The sequence below is a fragment of the Vidua chalybeata genome, chromosome 24, assembly GCF_026979565.1.
Source record: "Vidua chalybeata isolate OUT-0048 chromosome 24, bVidCha1 merged haplotype, whole genome shotgun sequence".
NCBI classification, from domain to species: domain Eukaryota; kingdom Metazoa; phylum Chordata; class Aves; order Passeriformes; family Viduidae; genus Vidua; species Vidua chalybeata.
The window spans coordinates 3979560-4003008 of NC_071553.1; the positions used below are offsets into that span (position 1 = coordinate 3979560).

General features: G+C 51.7%; 1 protein-coding gene across 5 annotated transcripts in view; it reads right to left on the reverse strand.

Moving 5' to 3' along the window:
* Positions 1-1738: 1738 nt before the first annotated feature.
* Positions 1739-23449, reverse strand: part of NFASC (neurofascin) — a 79527-nt gene continuing 57816 nt past the window's right edge. For 4 of the 5 annotated variants that reach the window (XM_053963794.1, XM_053963793.1, XM_053963796.1 and 1 more), the window contains 3 exons: positions 10703-10834; positions 9798-9867; positions 1739-4118 (listed from right to left, as the gene is read on the reverse strand). In XM_053963794.1, coding sequence (XP_053819769.1) covers positions 3887-4118; positions 9798-9867; positions 10703-10834 — 434 coding nt within the window. In that variant the 3' untranslated portion in view covers positions 1739-3886. Of the gene's footprint in view, positions 4119-9797; positions 9868-10702; positions 10835-16073; positions 16230-17766; positions 17884-20447; positions 20721-23449 lie in introns of all 5 variants that reach the window. The other variant, XM_053963791.1, reaches the window with a different exon arrangement.

Here is a 23449-nt window from a genome sequence, read left to right on the forward strand (position 1 = left end):
CCATCCATCCATCATCCATCCATCATCCATCATCCATCCATCCCTCCATCCATCCATCCATCCATCCATCCATCATCCATCCATCCATCATCCATCCATCATCCATCATCCATCCATCCATCCATCCATCCATCCATCCATCCATCCATCCATCCATCCATCCATCCATCATCCATCCATCATCCATCATCCATCCATCCCTCCATCCATCCATCCATCCATCCATCATCCATCCATCCATCATCCATCCATCATCCATCATCCATCCATCCATCCATCCATCCATCCATCCATCATCCATCCATCCATCACCCATCCATCCATCCATCCATCCATCATCCATCCATCCATCCATCCATCCCTTCACCCATCCATCCATCTCCTGCTCCAAGGATGCTCCCGGGACATGGTGTGGTTCATCCCAGCCCTGTCTGGTTTTTTGGGCGCTGTGGGGTCACCCTGTGAGTGCTGTGGAAGGTTTGGGGTCAGGGCTTTTCTCCCCATGCAAACCTTGAACTTTACTCAAAGGAGTAAAGGATGAGAAGCTCAGGATGAGTTTTTAACCTGAATTTTCTTTGGGCTCCAAAACTCCAGGGGAGAAATTTTAAAGAAATGTTGGAATTTTTGCTAAACCTTAGAAATGTTGAGTAATTTTTACACCGAGCTGAGACAGGGCTGCGAGTAACTTACACTGAGTTTTTTGTCCACCTCTGATCTCCTCCCTCATTACTCAGAGTTACCTGGGGAACTTTATGAGGAAATTTGGGGTAAGGCTGGGCAGAGTCCAGCTCCTTCCCATCCCTCTTTTTCCAAAGAGATGCTGAGAGACTTCCTCAGGGATGAGGTGGTTCAGGAATACGGGTTTTCATGGGAATGGCACATCATGGATACCCAACAGGGACCCTCTTCCAGCAATCCCGGCCTGATTTCCAAAGGTTTGGAGGTGTTTTGTGGTCCCTGTCAGCAGCGAGGACTGGGAGCGCTGGGAAGATCCCAGATCCAGAGGCTGGATTTGTTTCTCATTCCCAGCGGTGCTTGGGCAGGGAGTCGCCCAAACTCAACTGGGAGTTGGGAATGGTTTAGGAATGGGATTGTCCCCATCCCAGGGGTGGTGTCACCTTTGGGAATGAGATTGTCCCCATCCCAGGGGTGGTGTCACCTTTGGGAATGAGATTGTCCCCATCCCAGGGGTGGTGTCACCTTTGGGAATGGGATTGTCCCCATCCCAGGGGCGGTGTCACCTTTGGGAATGGGATTGTCCCCATCCCAGGGGTGGTGTCACCTTTGGGAATGGGATTGTCCCCATCCCAGGGACAGTGTCACCTTTGGGAATGGGATTGTCCCCATCCCAGGAGTGGTGTCACCTTTGGCCTGGGGGGTGTTTGCCTAAAAGCTGGATGGAATTCTGGGAGTCGCTGTCCTGAACGGGATGGGTGGCAGGACCGGGATTGGGGCGTGGCTGTGTCCACACTGAGGGTCACAACTGCGCTGTCCCTGCCTGGGGACATGGCTGGAGGGTCCTGGCAGGGGGTGATGGATGAGGGACATCCCTGGGACAGGTCCCCCAGCTCTGTGAGAGGGGGCTCTGCCTCTTGACCCTGACCTAAACCATGGAATTCCTTTGCTGTTGGTTTCATGGAACAATCTGGGGGGGAAGGGACCTTTTAAGGTCACCAAATCCAACCCCATGAGCTCCATCTTCACCCTACGTTTGACCTATCAGAGAAGACGACCAAGATAAATGATAATTATTATTTTAAGGAAGGCATTTGCATTGGATTAATTTGCATCCATCTCTCCTGTCGGCCCGGTCCGGGCTCTTCCCACGATCCATTGGGATGTGGCAAAGTCCCTCTCCACAATCCATAGCAGTGGGAGTATCCCTGTCACCGACGTGTCTCCAGAGCAGAAAGAATGACTGCGTGAATCCCATTGCATCCCATCCAAAAAAACCTCCATCCTCCTCAGAAAAAAAAAAAAAAAAAAAAAAAAAAAAGAAAGAAACAAAAAGAAAATCCGTCCAAAAATCCATATTTTCAGAAAGAAACCCAATCTCTCACTCTTCGCATAGGTACCTTTGGTTTCAAAAGTGCAGGAAGTGGGAGGATTCATGGGACACAGTCCGTTAGGAATCCCTGCCTTCTACCCTGATCCATGCTGGGAGAGCTGGGAACGCTCCCAGATACCCCATTCCTACTGCTCGGGCAGATCCAAGGCCGTCGGGGGCGCGGAAGCGGAGTGGGAAGAGCATCCTTGGAGTGACTCCCCGGCAAGTCCCAAGCTGTGTAAGGCATGTGAGGGAGAGCTCAGGGGGGGTCGCTGAAATCCTGGGAGTCTCCAGGCGGGATGGGGGTCCCACGGTGGCTTGGCTGAGTGCTGGAGGGGGGAAAGGCCACTGTCAGAAAGGAGGAGGGGGTTTAGTGGGAAAAACAGCGTCTGTCCGGCTCATCCCGGTGCCCTGGAAGTGTGGATTCCAGTCCAGTGTTCATTCCTTGTGGTGTGGCCCTGAATCCTTCAGGGATTCCTCCACCTGATCCCAGGGTTTTTTTTTCATCCTCAGCAGCTCACTTGGATAATTTTTTTGTTCATCATTCTGGTCTCCTCATCCTGTTCTGATCCCGCTCCTGCTTCCAGGCCCTCTTTGCTACATAGGATTTATGGAGTTGCCTTGGAAAGAAAGCAGGCGTGGGGTGGGGGGCAGCTCCCCCCAAAATCCCTACAAAGCAAATTTAAACCTAAAAAGGCTTTTCTGCAGTGCTGTTACCCTGGGCTTGGCAGGGGAGAGGCTCTTCCCTGTCCTTCCACAAATCCCAGAAGTTCCTCCACAACCTCTTCTCCTCCCGGGATGCTCCGGAGCTCAGTGGGAATGGGGGATGAGCTCCTTGTGGTTTTTCCCAGCCTCAGCAAGGACAAATCCCGGTGCTGAGGGAGGTGGTGGGGACCTGCTCTTCCCTGCATAGGTTTGTTCAGGAAGGAGGGTTTTTTTGGGAGAGGTTATGGGCAAGGTGCTGCCGTGAGGATGGACGGCTCAATAATCCGGTGTTTTTACCCCAAAATCCACCCCTTTCCTCCTTCCATGCCTTTGCTCTGCCCAGGCCCCTCTCACCCCTCTTCCCTCCCCAAAATTCTTTGATTTCTTTCCCCCTTCCCCTCTGATCCCAAACCTTCTTGGAAAAAATAAACCCAAAAAGTTGGAGCTCCCTCCTAAAAGAACAAAAAAAAGCCTTGGGGAGCCGAGCCCAACACGGGGCCCCTCCAGACTGGCCCTGAGGAAGCCCCAAACTGGGGAGCAACCCCAAAACTGGGGAGCAACCCCAAAACTGGGAAGCAACCCCAAAATGAGGAGCAGCCCCAAACTGGGGAGCAACTCTAAACCTGGGGAGCAACCCCCAACTGGGAAGCAATCCCCAAGTGGGAAGCAATCCCCAACTGGGAAGCAATTCCCAAGTGGGAAACAACCCCAAAACTGTGGAGCAGCCCCAAAATGAGGAGCAACCCCCAAAACAGGGGAGCAACCCCAAAACTGGAAAGCAGCCCAAAATCTGGGGAGCAGCTTGAGCATCTCCTCCCCTTCAGCCGCTCCAGCTCAGCCCCGATTCCCACTCCGGCTCCCGCCCCGCGCGTCCTCTATCGTTGGCTCATTTGCTAAGGATAAATGGCATCGGCGGCCGCCTGGGCTGCCTCGTTGCTTGGAATATTTTTCTTTTTTTTTTTTTTTTTTGTATTTTTTGCTATTTTAATTTTTTTTCTCTATTATTTTTTTTGTTTTTTTTCAGTCCTCACTCAATTCCCTTTCCTGTCGGAGGCAGCGGCGGCGGCGGCTGCCGGCGGAACCCCCGGCCGCTCCGAACCCCTCGGGCTGTGGGTGTTTTTCCCGGCGTTTTTGCTATGCCAAGGAATAAATGGCATTGACGGGGGACGTGGCCTCAGAGCTCTCATTGCCCTCGGTTTCCTCTTTGTCCTTCTTGACCGTGTACTGGCCGATGAAGGAGCCATCCTCGTTGAACTGGCCCTCGCCCCCTTCTCCGTAGTCCACCAAGCTGTCGTCGCTCTCCTGCTGCTTTATCGTCCCATCCAGCGAGGTCTGGCTGTTGGGAAGAGGTTTGTTGTCTTCATCGCTGGCAGCAGAAGACAGACAGACACGGCAAGGGTTGAGAAACGGGGCTGAAAACCTTCCCCAGAGGGATGGAGATCCTAAATCAATCCACAGCGGGAATACGGCTCGGTGGAGCCCTAAATAATGGGGGCTCGTCCGGGTGTGGGCGGAGGGTTAGGGGGTGTGGGAGGTGGAGGTGGTTGGGATCTCTGAACACCCAATTTTGTGATTTTTCAGCTCAGAAATCGAATATCTTAACTTGACTTTCCTCATCTCAAATTTCTTAAACCTCAATTTCCTCATCTCGATTCCTTTCCCTCAATTTTTTTGCTGTCAAATTCTTACTCTCAATTTCTTTCTCTCAGTTTCTTGACTTTAATTTCTTACTCTCAAATTTCTTCCTCTCAATTTCTAAATCTCAAGTTTTTAACCTCATTTCATTAATCTCGGTTTCTCACTCTCAGTTTCTAAATGTCAATTACTAAAGCTCAGGTTTTTTAACCTCGATTTCTTGCCCTAGATTTCTTAACCTCAATACTCCACCCTAAACTTGGATCGATGGGGCTGGATGAGCATCAGGAATATTCTTCCCTTGGATTCTTTCTCTCTCAGTGTTTTAGCCTCCCTTGGTAACCTGGTTGAGTGGTTTGCTCCCAGGTTTCCTTGAGAAAACAGTTTTTCCTTGAAAAAAACACATTTTTTTCTTGGAAAACATGGTTTTACCTTGAAAAAAAATGCAGGTTTTCCATGAAGAAACACATTTCTCCTTGAAAAATAACATTTTTTCTTGAAAACAGTTTTTCCTTGAAAAAATGCAGTTTTTCCTTGAAAAAATGCAGGTTTTTTTCTTGGAAACCACAGTTTTTCCTTGGAAAAAAACACATGCAATGGGGAGCATTGCGGGGGGACACTTTTAGGATGCCAAGTTTTGTGCAGCTTCCAAAACTCCAGGGAATTTCCCTTTCCCAGTTTATTTCTGGGCATTTTTTCCTTGCTCACTTTGGGTTTTTCTCCTTTTCACTAAAAGCCAGGTCACTTAAAAATAAAGACTTCGACCCAAAAGGGGAAAAAAATCACTTTAAATAATTCCTTTTAACCAAAATCTAACCAGGGAAAAGCTGTTTTCCCTTGGAGGGCAGGGATAGGTATCCCATAAATTGAGATACTTTGGGAATGAGAGTGGATTGCTGTAAATTGATATAAAAATTAATTTTTATATCAACTATTCCTTAGTTCATGCAAATTCTGTCATATTCCTGAAGATATCCCTAAAATATTTGTCCTCCCACCTTTATTCCTGTCTTTTTCCAGTTGTTTTTTTTTTAGCTTGGGATTTGCCAGGCTCGCTCCACTCCATTCCTTTATTTTCCTTAAAATTGGTGAAAATTTTGGGATTTTTTTTTTCCCACTTTGCTTGGGCTCTTGAGCAGGGCGAGGCATTAATTTTCCCTCATTCCATGGGATGAATTCTCCCTCATTCCATGGGATTCATCAGCTCCCTGAAGTGGGAGAGGAATTCAGGATCCCACTGCGCGTTTCCTTGGATCAGCGCTTTGGGAATTCCATGACAAAACAACCCCAATATTTGACACTTCCTATTAACTTGGCATCACAACAAAAAAATTAATTTGTTAGCTCTGGAAGCAGATTTTGTTTTGGGAAAGAGGAGGAATAATTCAGTGAGGAAGCAGGACTGGTTAGAAAGCCCCAAAAATGCGGAGTGGAGAGCGGCAAAACGCAGATCGGTGATTCCCAACGCACCTTCCCAAATTTTGGGGGGCAGCTCAAGCCGAATCTGGAGCTGGATCATCCCTAACCAGGGGGTTTGCGGCACCAAATTCCCACCAGGAATGCATTCCTGGAGAATTCACACTGGTTTTACCTCTCTCCAGGACCGTTTATCCCATTAGCGCATTAGGAGGGAGCAGCGGTTTTCCGTCAGCTCCTGATGGGATCTAACCCTGTTAAAATGGATTTCTGGGAGCGCGGCTGAGCCGGGCGTTAGGGAACTGGAGTGCTCAGATGGGAATCACGTGGGAAACGCTCTCCTGAATCCCATAAATCATCAAGAAGAAGGGGAGGTTGGAGCCGGAGGGAGGATTTTCAGGACTAAGAGTGGGCAGATTGGACAGGATCCAACGGTTTTGGCTCATGTCCCTCATCCCCATCCCCTGAGATGCACTTTTTCTTGGAAAACAACAGTTTTCCCTTGAAAATCCACATTTTTTTTTCTTGAAAAATCCCACATGCATTCCCATGTTCAAGCCTGCTCCACCAGGAAGGATCAGCAGCTGGAGCTGGAGGGCCTGGCTGGATTTGGGGGGTGCACCCAGCCCACGGAGCAATTCCAAGCGGGATCTGAGTCTCCGGAAGCCCCGATGGCAGCGGGAATTAGAGGGATCTTGTTTAATGTGTTAGGCAAGGATGTGGGAAGGAGGATGGGGGAGTTTTGGCCGTGAAGAAATCAACGGGGGGAGGGAAGGAAGGAAAATAAAATTCCCAAAAAAGCGGAATGTGGCGGACTTCTGGCAGCACGCGGTCCTACCTTTCAAGAGACCTTCACGGTCCATGTGGATAGACCAGGTGAAAAGGAGGAGAAGGAATGGGAATAAAACAGAGAGAAGCAGAAAGAGCCTGATCAGAGAGAGAAATGAGGAGGTTCTGCATTCACAGGGGCAGTGCTACGACCCAAAAAAAAAAAAAAAAAAAAAAAAGCCGTGAATCATCGCCTCGTTATACCAAATGGAGCCGGGAGAACCGTTCCCAGCAGGATCAGCCTCCTTGGAAGCCATCCCAGCATGGAAAGGGCCGTCCAAGAAGGGCTGGGGATGGTGTCCAGGGGACAGTGGTGGCTCTGGGGAGCCGCGTGCAGCAGGACAAGGGTGGCTGGGTTCACCCCAGCGTCCTGCTGGGATTCCTTGGAATGGCCCTATGGATAAACCTGCACCTTCCCAGAGCGTTTCCAGAGCTTTCCTCCCTCACGAGGCTCCTGGGACAGTTCTGTGTCCTCCCCTCTCGCTGCCTGCTGAGATGTCCCCTCCTCAAGTGGCACTGCCTGCACTGTGTCACCTCTGCCCTTTTCCTGGAAATCCTGACTGGGAATCTGAGCCCTAAATCCACTCGGCTTCCCCTTCCCGGCATCCGGAGTTTCCGGCCGCCTCCCCACGGGCAGCACAGGGCATTTGGTATAATGAGGCACCGGCACTGGCATGGAACGCTGTCCATGGATAATGGTCCTGCCTCGGGAAGGAGCTTCCCTGCTTGGGAACACCATTATCCCGGGATCGGAGCGGAGAGACGTGACGGGATCTCGAGATGAGGAGCACGGAGAGTGGCATGCACAGGGCACTGGGGACGTGAGGGTGACGAGGGCACAGCAGCCATGCCATGGGGAGGAGGGGATGGGAGCCGGGGTGGGCTCAGTTCCTGCCCTTCCCTGAAATCCTAAATGCTGCCCCTCCCGGAGCCCGGCCCCGCTATCAGCCCTGAGCTTGATCGGCCAACAGCTCCACCTTCCCTTCTGCCTCCCAGAGGGAAACCTTCTGGAATTCTCCCAGGAATCCTGGTGTTCCTCAGGAAGAGGGGGCAAAGCTGGTAGGTTTATGGCTTGTAGGATTTTTTTTTTTGGTTGTTCTTATTAGATTGGTGTTTTCCCCACTTTTATTTAGTCCATAAAACTCCATGGACTCCATCCTAGAGTTTTATTGTCTTTCCACTGACTCCTGCCTTTCCCTTGGAAATTTTGGGAATGGGGTTTTCCATAAAAGTCAGAGCTCCAGCTGAGCAGAAGGATGAAGGATTCACCCCAGTCCTTCCCCTTGCCTGGAAGGACACACCCCTTGGATGGTGCCAGGGGATTTCTGCCAGCCATTCCAAGAGTTTGGATTCCCTTTGGAGGGGGAAGGTGCCTGGCCAAGGATTTGCCTCAGGAATGGTGGATGGGGCCAGGAGGGGGTGGCTGGACCCCCCTCTGTGGGGTCTGGGGAAGCAGAGCCGGGAAATCCAGGAGTGCTGCCAGAAGCTCGGCCTGGGGGAATCCCTGTGGGAATCCCTGTGGGAGTGGTGGGGGGTTCAGGCTTCTCACAAACCACTCCACAAATCTGGGAAGCATGAGGCTCCTTATCCTGACTGGAATCACCGTTTGGGGCCAGGCTGTGCCCTGGTCATGGCTCATTCCCGTGCCAGGAGTGCCCCATAAAATCCTGCCTTGGGAAGGGATGGGTCTGACCCCAAAACCTGCAGCAGGACCGGGCTGGGCTCATTCCTCCTCTGCTGTTTTCCCTGTCCCGGCCTGGAATGCAAAGGGAGTATCCCAAAAATTCATGGGTGGAATTTTTGGCCACCCCTGGAAGTGCTGAGCGGCAGGGAGGGGAGGAAGGTGTTGGTCCTGGGTGTTGTTTAGGGCATTAAGGAATACCAGCTTTTCCCCATAACATCCTGCTTATATTCCATGTTTTTTGGGAGTCTGGGGAGCTTCATGGAATCCTCTGGAATAAAAAACACCCTCTGAAATGGAGTTTCTGTGCCTCTGATGAAATTAATGTGATCCCTGGTTCTGTTCCATTTCTGTTTCTGATTCATTTTGTTTCCCCTAAATCCTCTGGCAGAATCCATTCTTATTCCATCCCTTCCTGAATCCCAAACCCATTATTCCCATGCTGGGAATAACACAGGATTCAATGAACCCCTGGTTTAAGTAAGGAGGAAAAATTCCCACTGGGTTTTGGCTCCAGCTCAGGTGGGAAAAGGAATTTTAATTCTTTAAGAAATTCAAATTAAAGTGTCCCAAATCCCCTCGGCTGCTGGGTGAGCCCTGACAGCAGGGCCTGCTCCCGCTCCCAGGGGATCACGGAACGCTTGGGAAGCTCCTCTCCCTTTCTGACACATCCCAGGAATTTTCCTGGAGGGAAGAAGGCTCTGCTGCTCTTTAAGGGTGACATTTGCGTGCAAAGAGCAGGATGGAGCCAGGGCAGTCGGGGAGGTTCCGGCTGAATTCCTGCTGGAGCCCTCATGGGGCTTTTTGTGGGATCGTGTGGGGCTGGAACACAGGCAGACCCCAAACCATTCCCCTCTCCTGCTTCCAGGGCTGATCCCTACAGAGCTTTGGACATTTCTCCCATGGATATTCCTTTATGGGAAGGACAGGGGCTGAGCTGCGGGGTCAGAGTCCAGAAATACCCTCAGGCTGCTGTAAAGTTTGGGGTTTTGGGGTGTTTTGGGGGGTTTTACTTGCCAGGAATTCTATTAAGGTTGTTCTGCTCCTGGTGGGATCTGTCCCAGGGAACTGATCCCAAAATCCCAGCTCTGCCCAGCCTGATCCCAACAGAACTTTGGGCATTTCTCCTTTAGGATACCCCAGAAATACCCTCAGGCTGCTACAGAGTCCGGGTTTTTTGAGGTGTTTTTTGGGATTTTATGTATCAGAAGTTCCGTTAAGGTCGGTTTACTCCTGCTGGGAGCTGTCCAAGGTCGCTGATTCCAGAATCCCAGGAAAACGAGGTGGAACCCCACAACCTGGCGGCTCCGGCAGCGTTTCGAGAGCCGTTTCCTTCGGGAATTACAGCGGGAAGGCGGCAGGAGGAGGAAAGGGGGGACAGGGATCGTTCCGGGGGATTCGTGGCACCACGGGGTGGGGGAGGGGGCTGTGATGGTGGGGGAGGGGCTGATGGGGGGGGGGGTCGGACATTCCATGGGGTCCCACCTGTAGTCGAAGGATCCGTCCTCCACGTTCTTGTCCTCGGGATTGAGGTGCTCGTCCTTGTTGTCCCGCACTGCGAAGGAGCAGAGCCCCCCCAGTTAAACCAGTAAGGATTGAAGGGATTGGGAATGGGGAGGAGCTGGGGAAGGGTCCTGGGGGGGTCCCTGAGGGGGAAGAGCTCGGACAGGTGAAAACTGCACCGGGGAGAGCTTGGAAAGGGTTACAGAGGGGTTACAAGGGGTTTGCAAAGTGAAAAAGGGTTTGCAAAGGGTTTGTGAGGGGTTTAAAAAGGGTTACAAAGGGGTTGCAAAGGGTTGGTAAAGTGAAGAAAAAAAAGGGTCTGCAAAGGGTTTGAGGGGGTTTAAAAAGGGTTTGCAAAGGGATTGCAAAGGGTTTGAAAAGGGTTGTCAAAGGGGTTACAAAGGGGTTACAAGGGGGTTACAAAGGGATTGCAAAGGGTTTGCAAAGGGGTTACAAAGGGGTTACAAAGGGGTTACAAGGGAGTTACAAAGGGATTGCAAAGGGTTTGAAAAGGGTTGTCAAAGGGGTTGCAAAGGGTTGGCAAGGGTTGCCAAGGGTTTACAAAGGGTTTGCAAGGGGTTTGCAAAGGGGTTACAAAGGGGTTACAAAGGGGTTACAAGGGAGTTACAAAGGGATTGCAAAGGGTTTGAAAAGGGTTGTCAAAGGGGTTGCAAAGGGTTGGCAAGGGTTGCCAAGGGTTTACAAAGGGTTTGCAAGGGGTTTACAAAGGGGTTACAAAGGGGTTACAAGAGGTTTGTGACGATGCCACACATTTAAGTTTTGGGATTTCCCATTCCCAGCTCTCCCCTGGATATTCCCCACCACTGGATGATGCCGAAGAATCCCAGACGGACTGAAATTCTGGGAATGGCCATTCCCATCCTCACCTGGATACTTCCCGCCGCGGCTCCTCTTGATGAAGCAGACGATGAGGAGGATGAGCACCAGGAGGGCGATGGCGCACATGAGGCCGATGAACCAGCCCTGCGTGGCGATGTCCACCTGGTTCTTGGTGTAGGCTGCGGAAAAAGGGGGAAAATATTCCTAAGGAACGGAGCCAACCATGCAGGGAATGGAGGAAGAGGAATTCAGGGCGCTGGTTCGGGAGTTTTCTTTAGTTTGGGCGTGTCTGGGTGTGTGGTTGAGGTTGTAGCGCAGGGATTTGTGGGGTTTTTGGGGTATTTTTTTGTGTTTTCTTGGTGGTTTTTTTGATGCTTTGTTGGTGATTTTTGGTGGGTTTTTGTGGGGTTTTTTTTGTGTTTTCTTGGTGGTTTTTTGGTGATCTTTTGGTGGGTTTTTGTGGTGTTTTCTTGGTGTTTCTTTGAGGTTTTTTGTGGGTTTTTGCCATTTTTTCCACAATGTTTTGGTTTGTTTTGGTGTTTTATTGGTGTTTTTGATGTTTTTTCCTGTGGGTTTTTTTTGGGTTTTTTTGGGTTATTTTTGGTAGGCTTTTGGTGGGGTCTTGATATTTTTTGATGGTGTTTTTTCCATGTTTTTTTTTTCCTTTTTATGGTGGAAAATAAAATCATTTTAATCAGGAATAACAAATAGCGAAGGGGCCCAACAGAAAGGAAAATCTTGGAAAAGGGAATTGCAAAAAAAAAAGGCGAACGAAGCTGGGGAAGGAATTTGATGGAATTTGCTGCATCTGAAAACTGCCCTGAGTACAGGAAGATCCAAGAGGGACATTCCAAAGTCCTGCTGTTCAGGGATTTTGGGCAGCACAGCTGGAACAGGGAAATTCTGAGTTCTGAGGGTTCATTGGATGCCATGAACTGGGATGAACTGGGATGAACTGGGATGAACTGGGATGAACTGGTGGCCCTGCAGAGGTGACAGAGGTGGCTCTTCTGCCACCACCACCCAGCTCCTGCTGCCTCTGGTGGTGACCGAGGGTCTCGGGGCTGGGGAGGGCCTGGTGGAAACCCTCCCAAGACCTGGGAACGAGTGGGAACTCCTTGGAATGCCAACGGGAATGACACGGATCCAACCCCGGTGTCCGGGGATTTGGGGCAGCACCGGTGGATCGGGGAATCGCTGAGCCCAGAGGGTTCATTGGCAACCTTGAACTGGGATGAACTGGGATGAACTGGGATGAACTGGGATGAACTGGGATGAACTGGAGCGTAGAGGGGTCTGATTGCTCCAAGGGTTTTCTCCTGGAGCAAATTCCTGCTTCCAGCGCCTTCCCAAGGCTCCTGCCTGTTTATAGGATTAATTCCAAGCCTGTTCCCATCCTCCAGCTCCTGTGTCCTCCCTGCCATTCCCCGGCTCCCGGCTCGCAGCTCTCCCACACGGTCAGACAGAAAAATCCATGGCCTATAAATAGCTCCAAGGCTGCCTTTTCCAGCCTCTCCTTGGAATTCAGCGAGGCAGAGGAGAAAATAACCTTCAGCACGTTGGAGGGGCTGGGTTTATCCAAGCTGAGGGAAAACCGAGGCGTTCCCGGCAGGAATGTGGAAGAACCAGAGTGACTGGGATAGGGTTGGGAATGGAGATGGGCAGGAGATCCTGAAAATCCTGAAGATCCTGAAAATCTGGCGAGAAAAAAGAGGGATAAAGAAAGCAGGGAGCAGCCCTCCCTTCCTGTGTTTGGGGAAAAAGGATCTTGGAAGAGAGGCAGCAAAAGGAAAAATGGGTTGGATTGGTAAAAATTCCTAACCCACAAAATTCCAGGGACCAAACTGTGCTTATTCCATTGGAATTGAGGCCAAGAGAAGAAGTGCTTTCCTCAGGATGAAATCCAGGGAATTGCAGGTGAACCATGAAGGGAAATTCGGATTGAAGAGGAGAATGACACTGAGGAGAATCTCTGGTCAAGAAGTGATGCCAAACCCGGAATGTTTTGTGGATTTTGGGCAGCACCGAGAGGGGAAGGAGCTGCCAAATCCCACATTTCCTTGATCCCAGCCTGAGGGGATCCTGGAGGATGTGCTTTTAGATGGAGAGAGAATGAGATGACAACAAAAAAAGGGATTTAATTATCCGAGTGCTGGGGAAGGGAAGGGGAAGGAAGCTGGAAAGCTTGGAGATGGAAAAATTCCATGAACAGAGATGGGATGGGATTTTTCCAGGGAGAAACAAGGAGGTCTTCAAAATATGAAATTCCAGAGAAGCCTGAGAGGCGGGGTGGGGGGTGGAGCTGGATTTGGGAAGGAGGGAGGATTTTAAACCCCGAATCCCCAGGAGATCTCACAGGAGGGTGAGGGCACTGCCTGAAGGTAAGGGGAAAATTTCCATCCTTCCCAAAAAAAGGGGGGATAAATCCACCTTTCCCAAAAAACGGGGGATAAATCCACCCTTCCCAAAAAAGCAACACTTGAGGACCAAATCAAAGTCCCTGCAAAGGCAGATTTGGAGTAAATGAGTGACTGTGGCTGTCCCAGGGGATTTTGTGATTTGCTTTAAGGTTGAGGCCAACCTTAAGGGAAAACGAGAAAGCAGCTGCAGGATCTGACAGGTCCTGATTGGAATTGCAGCTGCAGAGCCTTTTTTAAAAATAATTAATGATAATTTCACTGCAGAATTTTCGTTAGCTCAGAGTCATCATTGACGTGCCAGAAGCAGAGCTCAGCTCCACTGACTTTTTTCTTGGGTTGCAAAAGAGATCTTTGGGTGTGAAAAATCCTCCCTGGCTCCAGCCCTTCGTGATTCTATTCCCAGAATCCTGGGGTCACTGAAGCTGGAAAATCCCTGTGGGATCATTGAGTCCAGGCTGTGCCCGATCCCCACCCTGAGCACTCAGTGACACCTCCAGGTGCCACCTCCAGGGATGGGCACTCCAAACCCCCCTGGGCAGCCCCTTCCAGCCCTTTCCATGAGGAAATTCCTGCTGGTGTCCAACCTCAGCCTCCCCAGCACAGCCCGAGGCCGTTCCCTCTCCTCCTGTCCCTGTTCCCTGGGATAAGATCCCAAATCCCCCCTGGCTGTTCCCTCCTGGCAGGGAGTTGTGCAGAGCCAGAAATTCCCCTGAGCCTCCTTTTCTCCAGGCTGAGCCCCTTCCCAGCTCCCTCAGGACTCTCCAGGCCCTTCCCAGCTCCCTCAGGACTCTCCAGACCCTTCCCAGCTCCCTCAGGACTCTCCAAACCTTCCCAGCTCCCTCAGGACTCTCCAGACCCTTCCCAGCTCCCTCAGGATTCTCCAAACCCTTCCCCATCTCCATTCCCTTCCCTGGACACTCTTCCCAGTGTTTGGACAAGTTGAGAAACCCATTTATTTATTTATTTAAAATTTAGCAGCCCTCCTTCTTTACTCCGCTATTCTTGTCATTTCCATGTGCCCTTTGCTCCTGGGAGGAAATTTTTTTGGCTTAATGAGCTGCCAGTTAATCAGGAATGAAATCAGAACTCGGCCTCCTGCAGGGGAATATTTCTTATTTATCTGCCCCCCAGCCTGAAGAAACCTTTAGAGCAACGGTTTACCAGATATGAAAAAAGAAACCCCAAACCCCTAAAACTGCTCGGTTCCTTTTAATCCAAAGCATTCCCGATGCCATAGGATTGTCAGTGGGGGTCTGGCACTTGTGTCAGCAGCATCCAGCCAGGAGAGAAATGGATGTGGAGCGTTTATTCCTGCAGGGAAGGCGACAGCTCCGTGCATCCCACAGGGCTCAGGTCAGCACCAGCCTCAATCCCAGGGATAAAGGTGGCTCCATCCCTTATTCTCCATGAAAATATCAGTAGGAACCTCTCAATTATGGAAAATATATGCAGAGTCTTCCCAGCAGGAATCAGCCAAGGATGTTGTGCTTTTTTTTGGCTGTTTTTTTTAATTCCCGGCCCCTTGCTGTCACCTTCATTACCCCACGGATCCCAACATGGGGGGAAAAGCAGGGGAGGAAGGAAAAGAGGCGGGTCCAGGTTGGGAGCAGTTTTCCAGAGGGATAAAATGGTTATTCAGAGGGATAAAGTAGTTATCCATCGGGATAACTCCCGTGGGAGGGCGGGAGCTGACGGAGATTTCAGACTCATGGAAAGATCCGGAAAGAGAAACAAAATTGGGGATTTAACTCAAAACTGGAGCTGTGCTGGGAGGGATCTGGGTCCAAAATCAGCTCTGATGGGACAAGAATGTTCCAGAGGCTGCTGTGCCATGGATCCGCTCAGTCCCAGAGCAGTTTGGGGACAGAGCCGAGGGCAGCCCTAGCTGGGGCTTTGTCAGCCTTGAGCAGGGTTGGACACTCCAGAACCACCTGGACGTGGCACCTGGGGACATGGTGACCTTGGCAGTGCCAGGGAATGGTGGGACTCGATGATGGCAGAGGCTTTTCCAACGTTAATTCCATGGAACACCAGCAGCTGCCATCTGTCCCTGCCGGGGAATTACCGGGTGATATTGCAGATTTTCTGACAATTTTGGCTGCGCATGGGGGTGTGGGGAGCTCTGCTCCCCAGTTCCCACAGCTCTCTCGCACTGGGATTCCCATTTTCCTTTTGCCATTCTCAGCATGGCCTGGAAATTGCCAGAGCTTCCCAGTCCACAGCTGGAGCCGAGCAAAACCATTTTAATTATTTGGAAATCCCCAACCTCTACCTACGACACAGTCAGGGAGGCTGCTCCAGTGTTTCCTGCTCTGTGGAATTCCAGCAGAGTGGAACTGACAGGAGCTGTGCACAGATCCCTTTGGAAAAGCCCCGGGTGGATACGAAGGGATTTAGGGCTGTTTGGATTTACTGGGAATCGTCAGGAGGGAACGGCGGAGTTTTACAAACGTATAAAGCTCCTGTGGGACAAAGGCGGGAGCGTCTGGAGCCGCGTGGGAAACGGGGGAATCCACAACCAGGAAGATGCGGAAACCACATGGATACAAAGCCTGGAAAATTCCACCAGAGGAAACGCCCCAGGAGTATGGAAATCCCTAGGGATACTCTTGTGCCAACACCACATTCCCACTCCCAGGCCTGCATCCCGTCAGTGACATCTCATTGCCCCCCAGAGTCCCAACGGGCACGAAGGGGCCGCAAGCAGAGGCTGTGACAACACGAACGCGCTCTTCTCCCTTTCCTTCATTCCAAGGAATCCCATCCCGGGGGATCCCCATCCAAAAGGATCCCCATCCCTTCCTGGGCTTCTCCATGCAACGCCGAGCAACCCCTGGATTGAGAAATGCCAAGAGTTGAGGGCGGTGGGATGAGGGATTTCCATGCAGCCATGGCCAAAGCACCATGGGGACGGTGGGGCCATGCCGGGGCCATGCCGGGGACACGCCGGGGACACGCCGGGGACACTCTGGGGACACGCGGACGATGCCTGTCTCACCTGAGCTGGTGGTAAAGGTAATGTACGAGTGCTCGCTGGGGTGGGACCATATGGGGAACACCCACAGCTTGTACATCATCCCCGGCGTCAGATCCGCCAGCTGCACCGAGGACGGGCCCTGAGCCTTAACGGGGATTGATTTCTCTGTCTTGTTACCTGGGGAACAGAAACCGCACATCAAACCCCGCCCGGACACCCCGCGGGGACACCGGGGACACTGCGGCCCAGGCGCGGGGCTGGCCCTGCGGGCTGGCCGGGAATGACGCGGCTCCTGGACAGGGAGCTGCTGGTTTGGGGTCGGTACTGACACAAGGAGCTGCCGGTTTGGGGTTATTTCCCAAGCCAAGGAGCTGCTGGTTTGGGGTCAGCACTGACACAAGGAGCTGCTGGTTTGGGGTCAGCACTGACACAAGGAGCTGCTGGTTTGGGGTCAGCACTGACACAAGGAACTGATGGTTTGGGATTGGTACTGACACAAGGAACTGCTAATTTGGGGTCATTTCCCAAGACAAGGAACTGCAAATTTGGGATCGTTATACTGCAGGCAAGGCATTGTGAAATCCCTGGGATAGAGTGGGAATAATGCAGCTCTGGGGACAAGGAGCTGCTGATATGGGATCTTTTCCTGAGCCAAGGAGCTGCTGGTTTGGGGTCACCAGCCTGGGGACAAGGAACTGCTGGTTTGGGGTCACCAGCCTGGGGACAAGGAGCTGCTGGTTTGGGGTCACCACCCTGGGGACAAGGAGCTGCTGTGGTCGTTACCCACTGAAAATTGTGGCTTTGAGGTTTTGTTCCTTCAAATGCCACCAAAGAGGGGTGGGACAACCACGGCCGTCCAGAAAGGGCTGAAATCTTCAAGATTTCCTGCCTCAGCCAAATCCTGGAGAGGGAATCCCAAGGGATTGATGCTGCTGCATGGATTCAGCACCTGAGCCTGTTCCTTGTGCTTCCCAGTGACTGAGGAAAAATAGGGGTGGTTTGGGAGCTGGGATATTTGGGATTTAGGGCCTGGCAAGCTCATGCATATCCTGAAATATGGGAATTTTGGAGACCAGGCACTGGTTTTGCACAGGGAATAATTTTAAACACAGTTCAAGGTCATCTCCTCAGGGAAGCTGGAATGGCCAGGAGGGGTTTCCTGCCTGGAATTACAATTTCAGGGATTCCAGACCGGCACAGCAGCGGATGCGAGGGCTGGGAAATAAACTCGGGGATGAGCAGCAGCCAGCACTGCCTCTCCAGAAACCCCAAACCAACCAACAAGACAAAAACCTCTCCCTAAACCGGCACCAAACCCAGAGATCCCAGCTCTGCTTCCAGCCCAGGACGGAGCCGTACAACGCTAAGGAACACCGAGGAGGAGGTTTGGGATCTTAGAGGATTCTGCCAACTCCAGGTTCAGGAATCCCATCAATTTCACTTTCCTCTCTGTTTTCCACCTCTTCCAACATTCCCAAGGATCATCAAACCCCACGGCCGTCGGCGCACGGAGAGGGAACCCCTCGAGAACCACCTCTGATCTACCCCAACCGCCACAACCACCATGTTTTCCCCTCCCGTTTTTTTTGGTTTTTTTTTTTTTTTCCAAGCTGGCCATGGAATCATGGAATTAAATCCAAGGAAAGGGCGGGAGCTGGCAGGATCTCTAAGGGCAGCGCCACCCCGTAGAGTCCCCATGCGATCTGATGCTTACTGGTGATATACTTAACCACAAAGTCAGTTCCTGCCGAGAAATTGTGGCTCCAGGTGATGTTTGCCCAGTTACTGTTTGCCATGGCTCTGATGTCCCATATGGACGATCCATTGGCGGCTGGGGGACAGGTTAGAACACGAGTTAGTCTTTAGTGGGGTTAGGCCCGGCTCGGAGCTCAAAGCTCGTGAAAATCTTGAAAACCTGACAGAAACCCTACAAAACTTGACAAAAACCTCACAAAACCTCAAAAAAACCCCGTAACAAAACAGTACAAAAACCTTATAAAACCTAAAAAAAAAAACATTAAAAAACTGTACAAAAACTTCATAAAACCTCATAAAAACACATAAGCGTCAAAAAAAGTCATAAAAACCTTAAAAAGCCCTACAAACACCTTACAAAAAATGTCACAAAAACCTCACAAATCCTTACAAAATCCATAAAAAAGACCTTACAAAAACATTATGAAACTTCAGGAGAACACATAAGCATCATAAAAACCTTAAAAAAAAAAACCTTACAAAATCTCACAAAAACCTTACAGAAACCTCAGAAAAAACTTTAAAAACTTTTTAAAAACTTTACAAAAGCCTTACAAAATCCTTTACAAAAACCTCACAAAATCTTTACAAAATCCTCACAAAAACCTCACAAAATCCTCACAAAATCCTCACAAAAACCTCACAAAAACCTCACAAAATCATTACATAAACCTGGAGCGAACACTTTGGTCTCAGCCTAAGCATGAACGAACCTCAGCCTAAGGTTGGATCGATTTTTTTCCAAGATTCCCAACATTTTTAGGGAATTTTGGTTGTGTTTAAACCCAACGGCACTCGGCTCATCCTGGAATTTTTCCGGGCCACATCCCCAAGGATCTGGGCCAGCAGGGAAACCTCTTCCCGGAATTCCTGCATGGATGAGCACGGAGCCAGTGCTGGGAGTGGCAGGGAATTGTCACTTCGCTGTGGCCCCGGTGGGACAACGAGGTCACCCGTGTGTGAGGTTGAAGTTAAGGGATCTCGACGTTGCTTGGGACGAGTCCCGTTCCTACAGAAGTGGGAGCCAATCCCACACTTTAGTGGGGTTTTAAGGGACAGCAGAGAAGGAACCCCTTGGGGTTTTATTATCATTTCTCCTTGAGGTATTTCAATGTTTTGATGCCACAAATCCGGGATCAACCACCACAATCCCTTGGAAAAAAAAGCCAGTTTTGGGGTTTTTAGGGCATTACAAGGACCTGGCTCTGTGGGATGACCTGGAATTTCTTAAATCCCAACCTGGGTTGGATGGGGACACCGGAGGTTCCTCGTTGCCTCCTGTCCTCTTTCCCTGCTCCGTGCCTCACGCTTAATTCCCTATTTCTAATTAGCAGCGTTTTTCCATGGATTAATGACTGGTGTGGGGGTGATTTCACTTCGTCACCAACCCTGGGCTGTCAGGTGGGGGCAGATCCCCACTGCAGAAAGTTTTGGTGGCTTTAAAGCATTTTTAACTGATTTTATGCAAAAATATAGAGAAATGGCTCTGAACTCAGTAATGGAATCATCCCAAACTCATTTGAGCTGGAAGGGATCCTAAAACTCTTCTCAATCCACTTTTCCCTCTATCCCAGGCTGCTCCAAACCCCATCCAAGTTTTTAATCCAGATTTCATTCCCTTTTTTTGCTCGACTGATTTTTTGAACAACCCTAATTATTTATAAACCGTCAATTCCGTTATCCTGGCGTTTCAAACCCAGATAAATCCTTCCAGATCTATCCCTCAAACACATCCAGGAGGGAAGATTTCCCCACCAGAGCCGAGTTTGATTCTCCTGATGTTACGAGAAGACCTGGGAAACGCCCGGCACAGGGATGGTGCTGGAACTCCCACCCTTCCCCAGCGTTCCCGGGGGCTCCAGCAGCGCAGGGAGCAGCGGGATAAACCCAAGAACTCGGATAAATCCTGACAGGTCTCCTTGCTAACAGCTGAGGTGCTAAATCCGAGCTGACATCTCCTGCAGGAGCACCAGAACCCGTTTGTAACAGCTCTGAACACCAGATCACACTTTGGGGGGAATCTGTAGGGTTGTCCACCTCTTCCCAAACCGCATCCGGCATCACCACAACACCAGCAGGGCTGGGTCGTTCCCTGGTGGCGCGGAACTCTCCAAATTCCCGCTTGTGCACCCAGATTCCACAGAACCCTCCAAATTCCCGCTTGTGCACCCAGATTCCACAGAACCCTCCAAATCCTCACTGGTACACTCAGATTCCACAGAACCCTCCAAATTCTCACTTGTGCACCCAGATTCCACAGAACTCTCCAAATCCTCACTGGTACACCCAGATTCCACAGAACCCTCCAAATTCTCACTTATGCACCCAGATTCCACAGAACTCTCCGAATTCCCACTTGTACACCCAGATTCCACAGAACCCTCCAAATTCTCACTTGTGCACCCAGATTCCACAGAACTCTTTGAATTCCCACTTGTACACCCAGATTCCACAGAACTCTCCAAATTCCAGCTTGTGCACCCAGATTCCACAGAACTCTCCAAACTCCCACTTGTACACCCAGATTCCCGTCCCAGAGCCGTGGGATGGCTCCGGTTTTCCCGGTATCCCAAGGAATCGAGGTGGGGAAGGGTCCCAGTAGGGTTAGAGAGGGGTTAGAGGAAAAGGAAAGCTCAGTACCCAACTCGTGCCTGGTGGTGGCTGCCGGAGCCCTCTCGGCAGCGGCGCTGGTGCTGGCGGCGGTGCTGGCGGCGGTGCTGGTGGTGGTTGTGGTGGTGGTGGTTGTGGTGTCGGTGGTGGTTGGGATGGTTGTAGGACTGATTGTAGGACTGATTGTAGGACTGGTTTCAGGACTGATTGTAGGACTGATTGTAGGACTGATTGTAGGACTGGTTTCAGGACTGGTTTCAGGACTGGTTTCCTCCACTGTGGTTGGAGGCGGCCCAGTTGCCTCTGGGAGAGGGAAACACCGGCTTTGTACCTGAGGTGGCGTCTCCCGAGCACTGCCCTATCCGGAGCAGAGCGGCACGGAGCAAATCCCACTGGGAACACACGGCTGGACCCCTTTTCCTACCCCTGATCCCATGCAGGGATGGCTTGGGCTGATCCCAGGGGCTGGGAGAGGTGCAGGAGCAAATCCCACTGGGAATTCATGGCTGAGCCCCTTTTCCTACCCCTGTCCCCCTGAGCCCATCCCAGGGGCTGGGAGAGGTGCTGGGGCTGCTCCTGTTCCCCCAGTTCGATCCCAATCCCAATCCCAATCCCAATCCCGATCCCAATCCCAATCCCAGGCCTGAAGGAGCTGCTTGTCTTCTGCCTTTCCCGTGCCCAACATCTCCTGGGATAAACCAGCACGGCCAGCCTGGCAAAATGCAGCTGAGGGGACGCTCAGGTTTGTCCTCACCCCATTGTCCCACAGCATTCCAGGAAAGGGGATTTAGCTCACAGAAAATGCACTAATCCCATGAATTCCATTAATCCGGCTGCTCCTGGACTACACCTCCGGCATTTTTGGAGCTGCCAGCTCAGCCTGCAGCTTCCCAGCTTTGTCCAGCCTGGAGAAGGAGCAGCTTCAGCATCGAGGGGAGTTTAACTGGTGGGGGAGGGAGGGTCGGAGCCCGGGCAGCGCTGCCCCTCCCAATTTACATTTAAATGAGAGTTTGGAACACCCCGAGCTGTCCAGGGGGATCACTGGGAGCGATTTGTTTGCTAATTGTCTCACTCGGGCTGTGACCCCGAGGAAAAGCGGGAATGTGCTCTCCAAGGAAAGGGGGAAATGTGTCCTTTAACCCACTCCGAGTGGGGTGAGGGTCCCAGCGGGAGGGAGGGGGGCATTGGAATGGGGCTGGAACCTTCCAGCGGAAAACGCAGCCGCAATTCAGCTCCAAATACCAAAGGTGACTCCGAGGGGACTCAACCCGGCTCAGGTTAAATGATATTTATCATCATTATTCCTGTGGGCCACACGATTCCAAATCCCTCTGATGGGCGAAGGGAGCCAGATTTTATAAACATCGCCCTCAAACCACGACAGCTCTAGGGAAGCACTTTAAAACCAGTCCTAGGACCAAGCCAGGCTTTTCTTTCCCACCGACCCTGTCCCCAAGGAAAGCCAAGCCCTGAAACTCAGCATCCAAAGGTTGAGAGGAGCAGGAGCTCTCTCAGTCCGAGATGCAAAATTAGAGTTCAGCGTGGCTGAAAGCACCAGCCCAGGTCGGGGGTGCCCTCAGAGCAGCCCCAGGTACTCAAAACCTCCAGCCCAGCTCCAGGGGTGCCACCAGAGCACTCCCGAGTCCTCGAAGTTCCCCCAGAACTCCAGGCCAGCCTCAGGGATGTCCCCAGAGCGCCCCTGCTTCCTAAAAGTGCCCCAGGAGCAGCCACAGTCACCCCAAAACCCCATCCATACCCAGAGGTGCCCCCAGAGCACTCCCAGTTCCTTCAAAGCACCAGCCCAGCCACCGAGAGCAGCCACAGTCACCCCAAAAGCCCCGTCTGGCCCCAGGAGCAGCCACAGTCACCCCAAAAGCCCCGTCCAGCCCCAGGAGCAGCCACAGTCACCCCAAAACCCCTGTCCAGCCCCAGGAGCAGCCACAGTCACCCCAAAAGCCCCGTCCAGCCCCAGGAGCAGCCACAGTCACCCCAAAACCCCTGTCCGGCCCCAGGAGCAGCCACAGTCACCCCAAAACCCCTGTCCGGCCCCAGGAGCAGCCACAGTCACCCCAAAAGCCCCGTCCGGCCCCAGGAGCAGCCACAGTCACCCCAAAACCCCCGTCTGGCCCCAGGAGCAGCCACAGTCACCCCAAAAGCCCCGTCTGGCCCCAGGAGCAGCCACAGTCACCCCAAAAGCCCCATCCGGTCCCTGGAGCAGCCACAGTCACCCCAAAACCCCTCCCGGTGCTCTCGGCGCTGACCCCACAGCGTCCCGATCTCATGCACCCCAATCTGAAGCCCCCCGTGCCCAGCCCGTCCCTGGCCCGGCCCGGGGGGTCCGTCCCGGGCAGGGGGAGGTGACAGGGAGGTGACAGGGAGGGGACACATCCAAAGGCTCGGCTTTGCCCTCGCGTGTTCGTGGTGAGCCAAAAAAGAACAAAAGGGATTTTTGCGTTTTGCCCTTCTGGGTTTGCTCCACAAGGACTTGGCGGGGTCCAGAGGCCGCTAAAAGCTTTTCCTGCGCTGGGATTTGTCCCCATCCATCTCCGTGGATTGCTGGTAGGTTTTTGGGGTTAAGAGATTGGTGTCGCCGGGTTAATGTCCCCATTAACGGGATGGAGCCGCGCCGGAGGCTGGGAACACTCAGCTAATGCAGGCTCGGCATTCCCACGGGAATCCCGGCTCCCCTCGGAGGAAAACGAGACCTCGAAAGGCACAAAGTGAATCTGGGGAATGAGACCTTGAAAAGCACAAAGTGAATTTGGGGAACGAGACCTCGAAAGGCACAAAGTGAATCTGGGGAACGAGACCTCGAAAAGCACAAAGTGAATTTGGGGAACGAGACCTCGAAAAGCACAAAGTGAATTTGGGGAACGAGACCTCGAAAGGTACAAAGTGAATTTGGGGAATGAGACCTCGAAAAGCACAAAGTGAATTTGGGGAACGAGACCTCGAAAAGCATGAAGTGAATTTGGGGAACGAGACCTCGAAAGGCACAAAGTGAATTTGGGGAAGGAGGGAGCTGGTGGAAA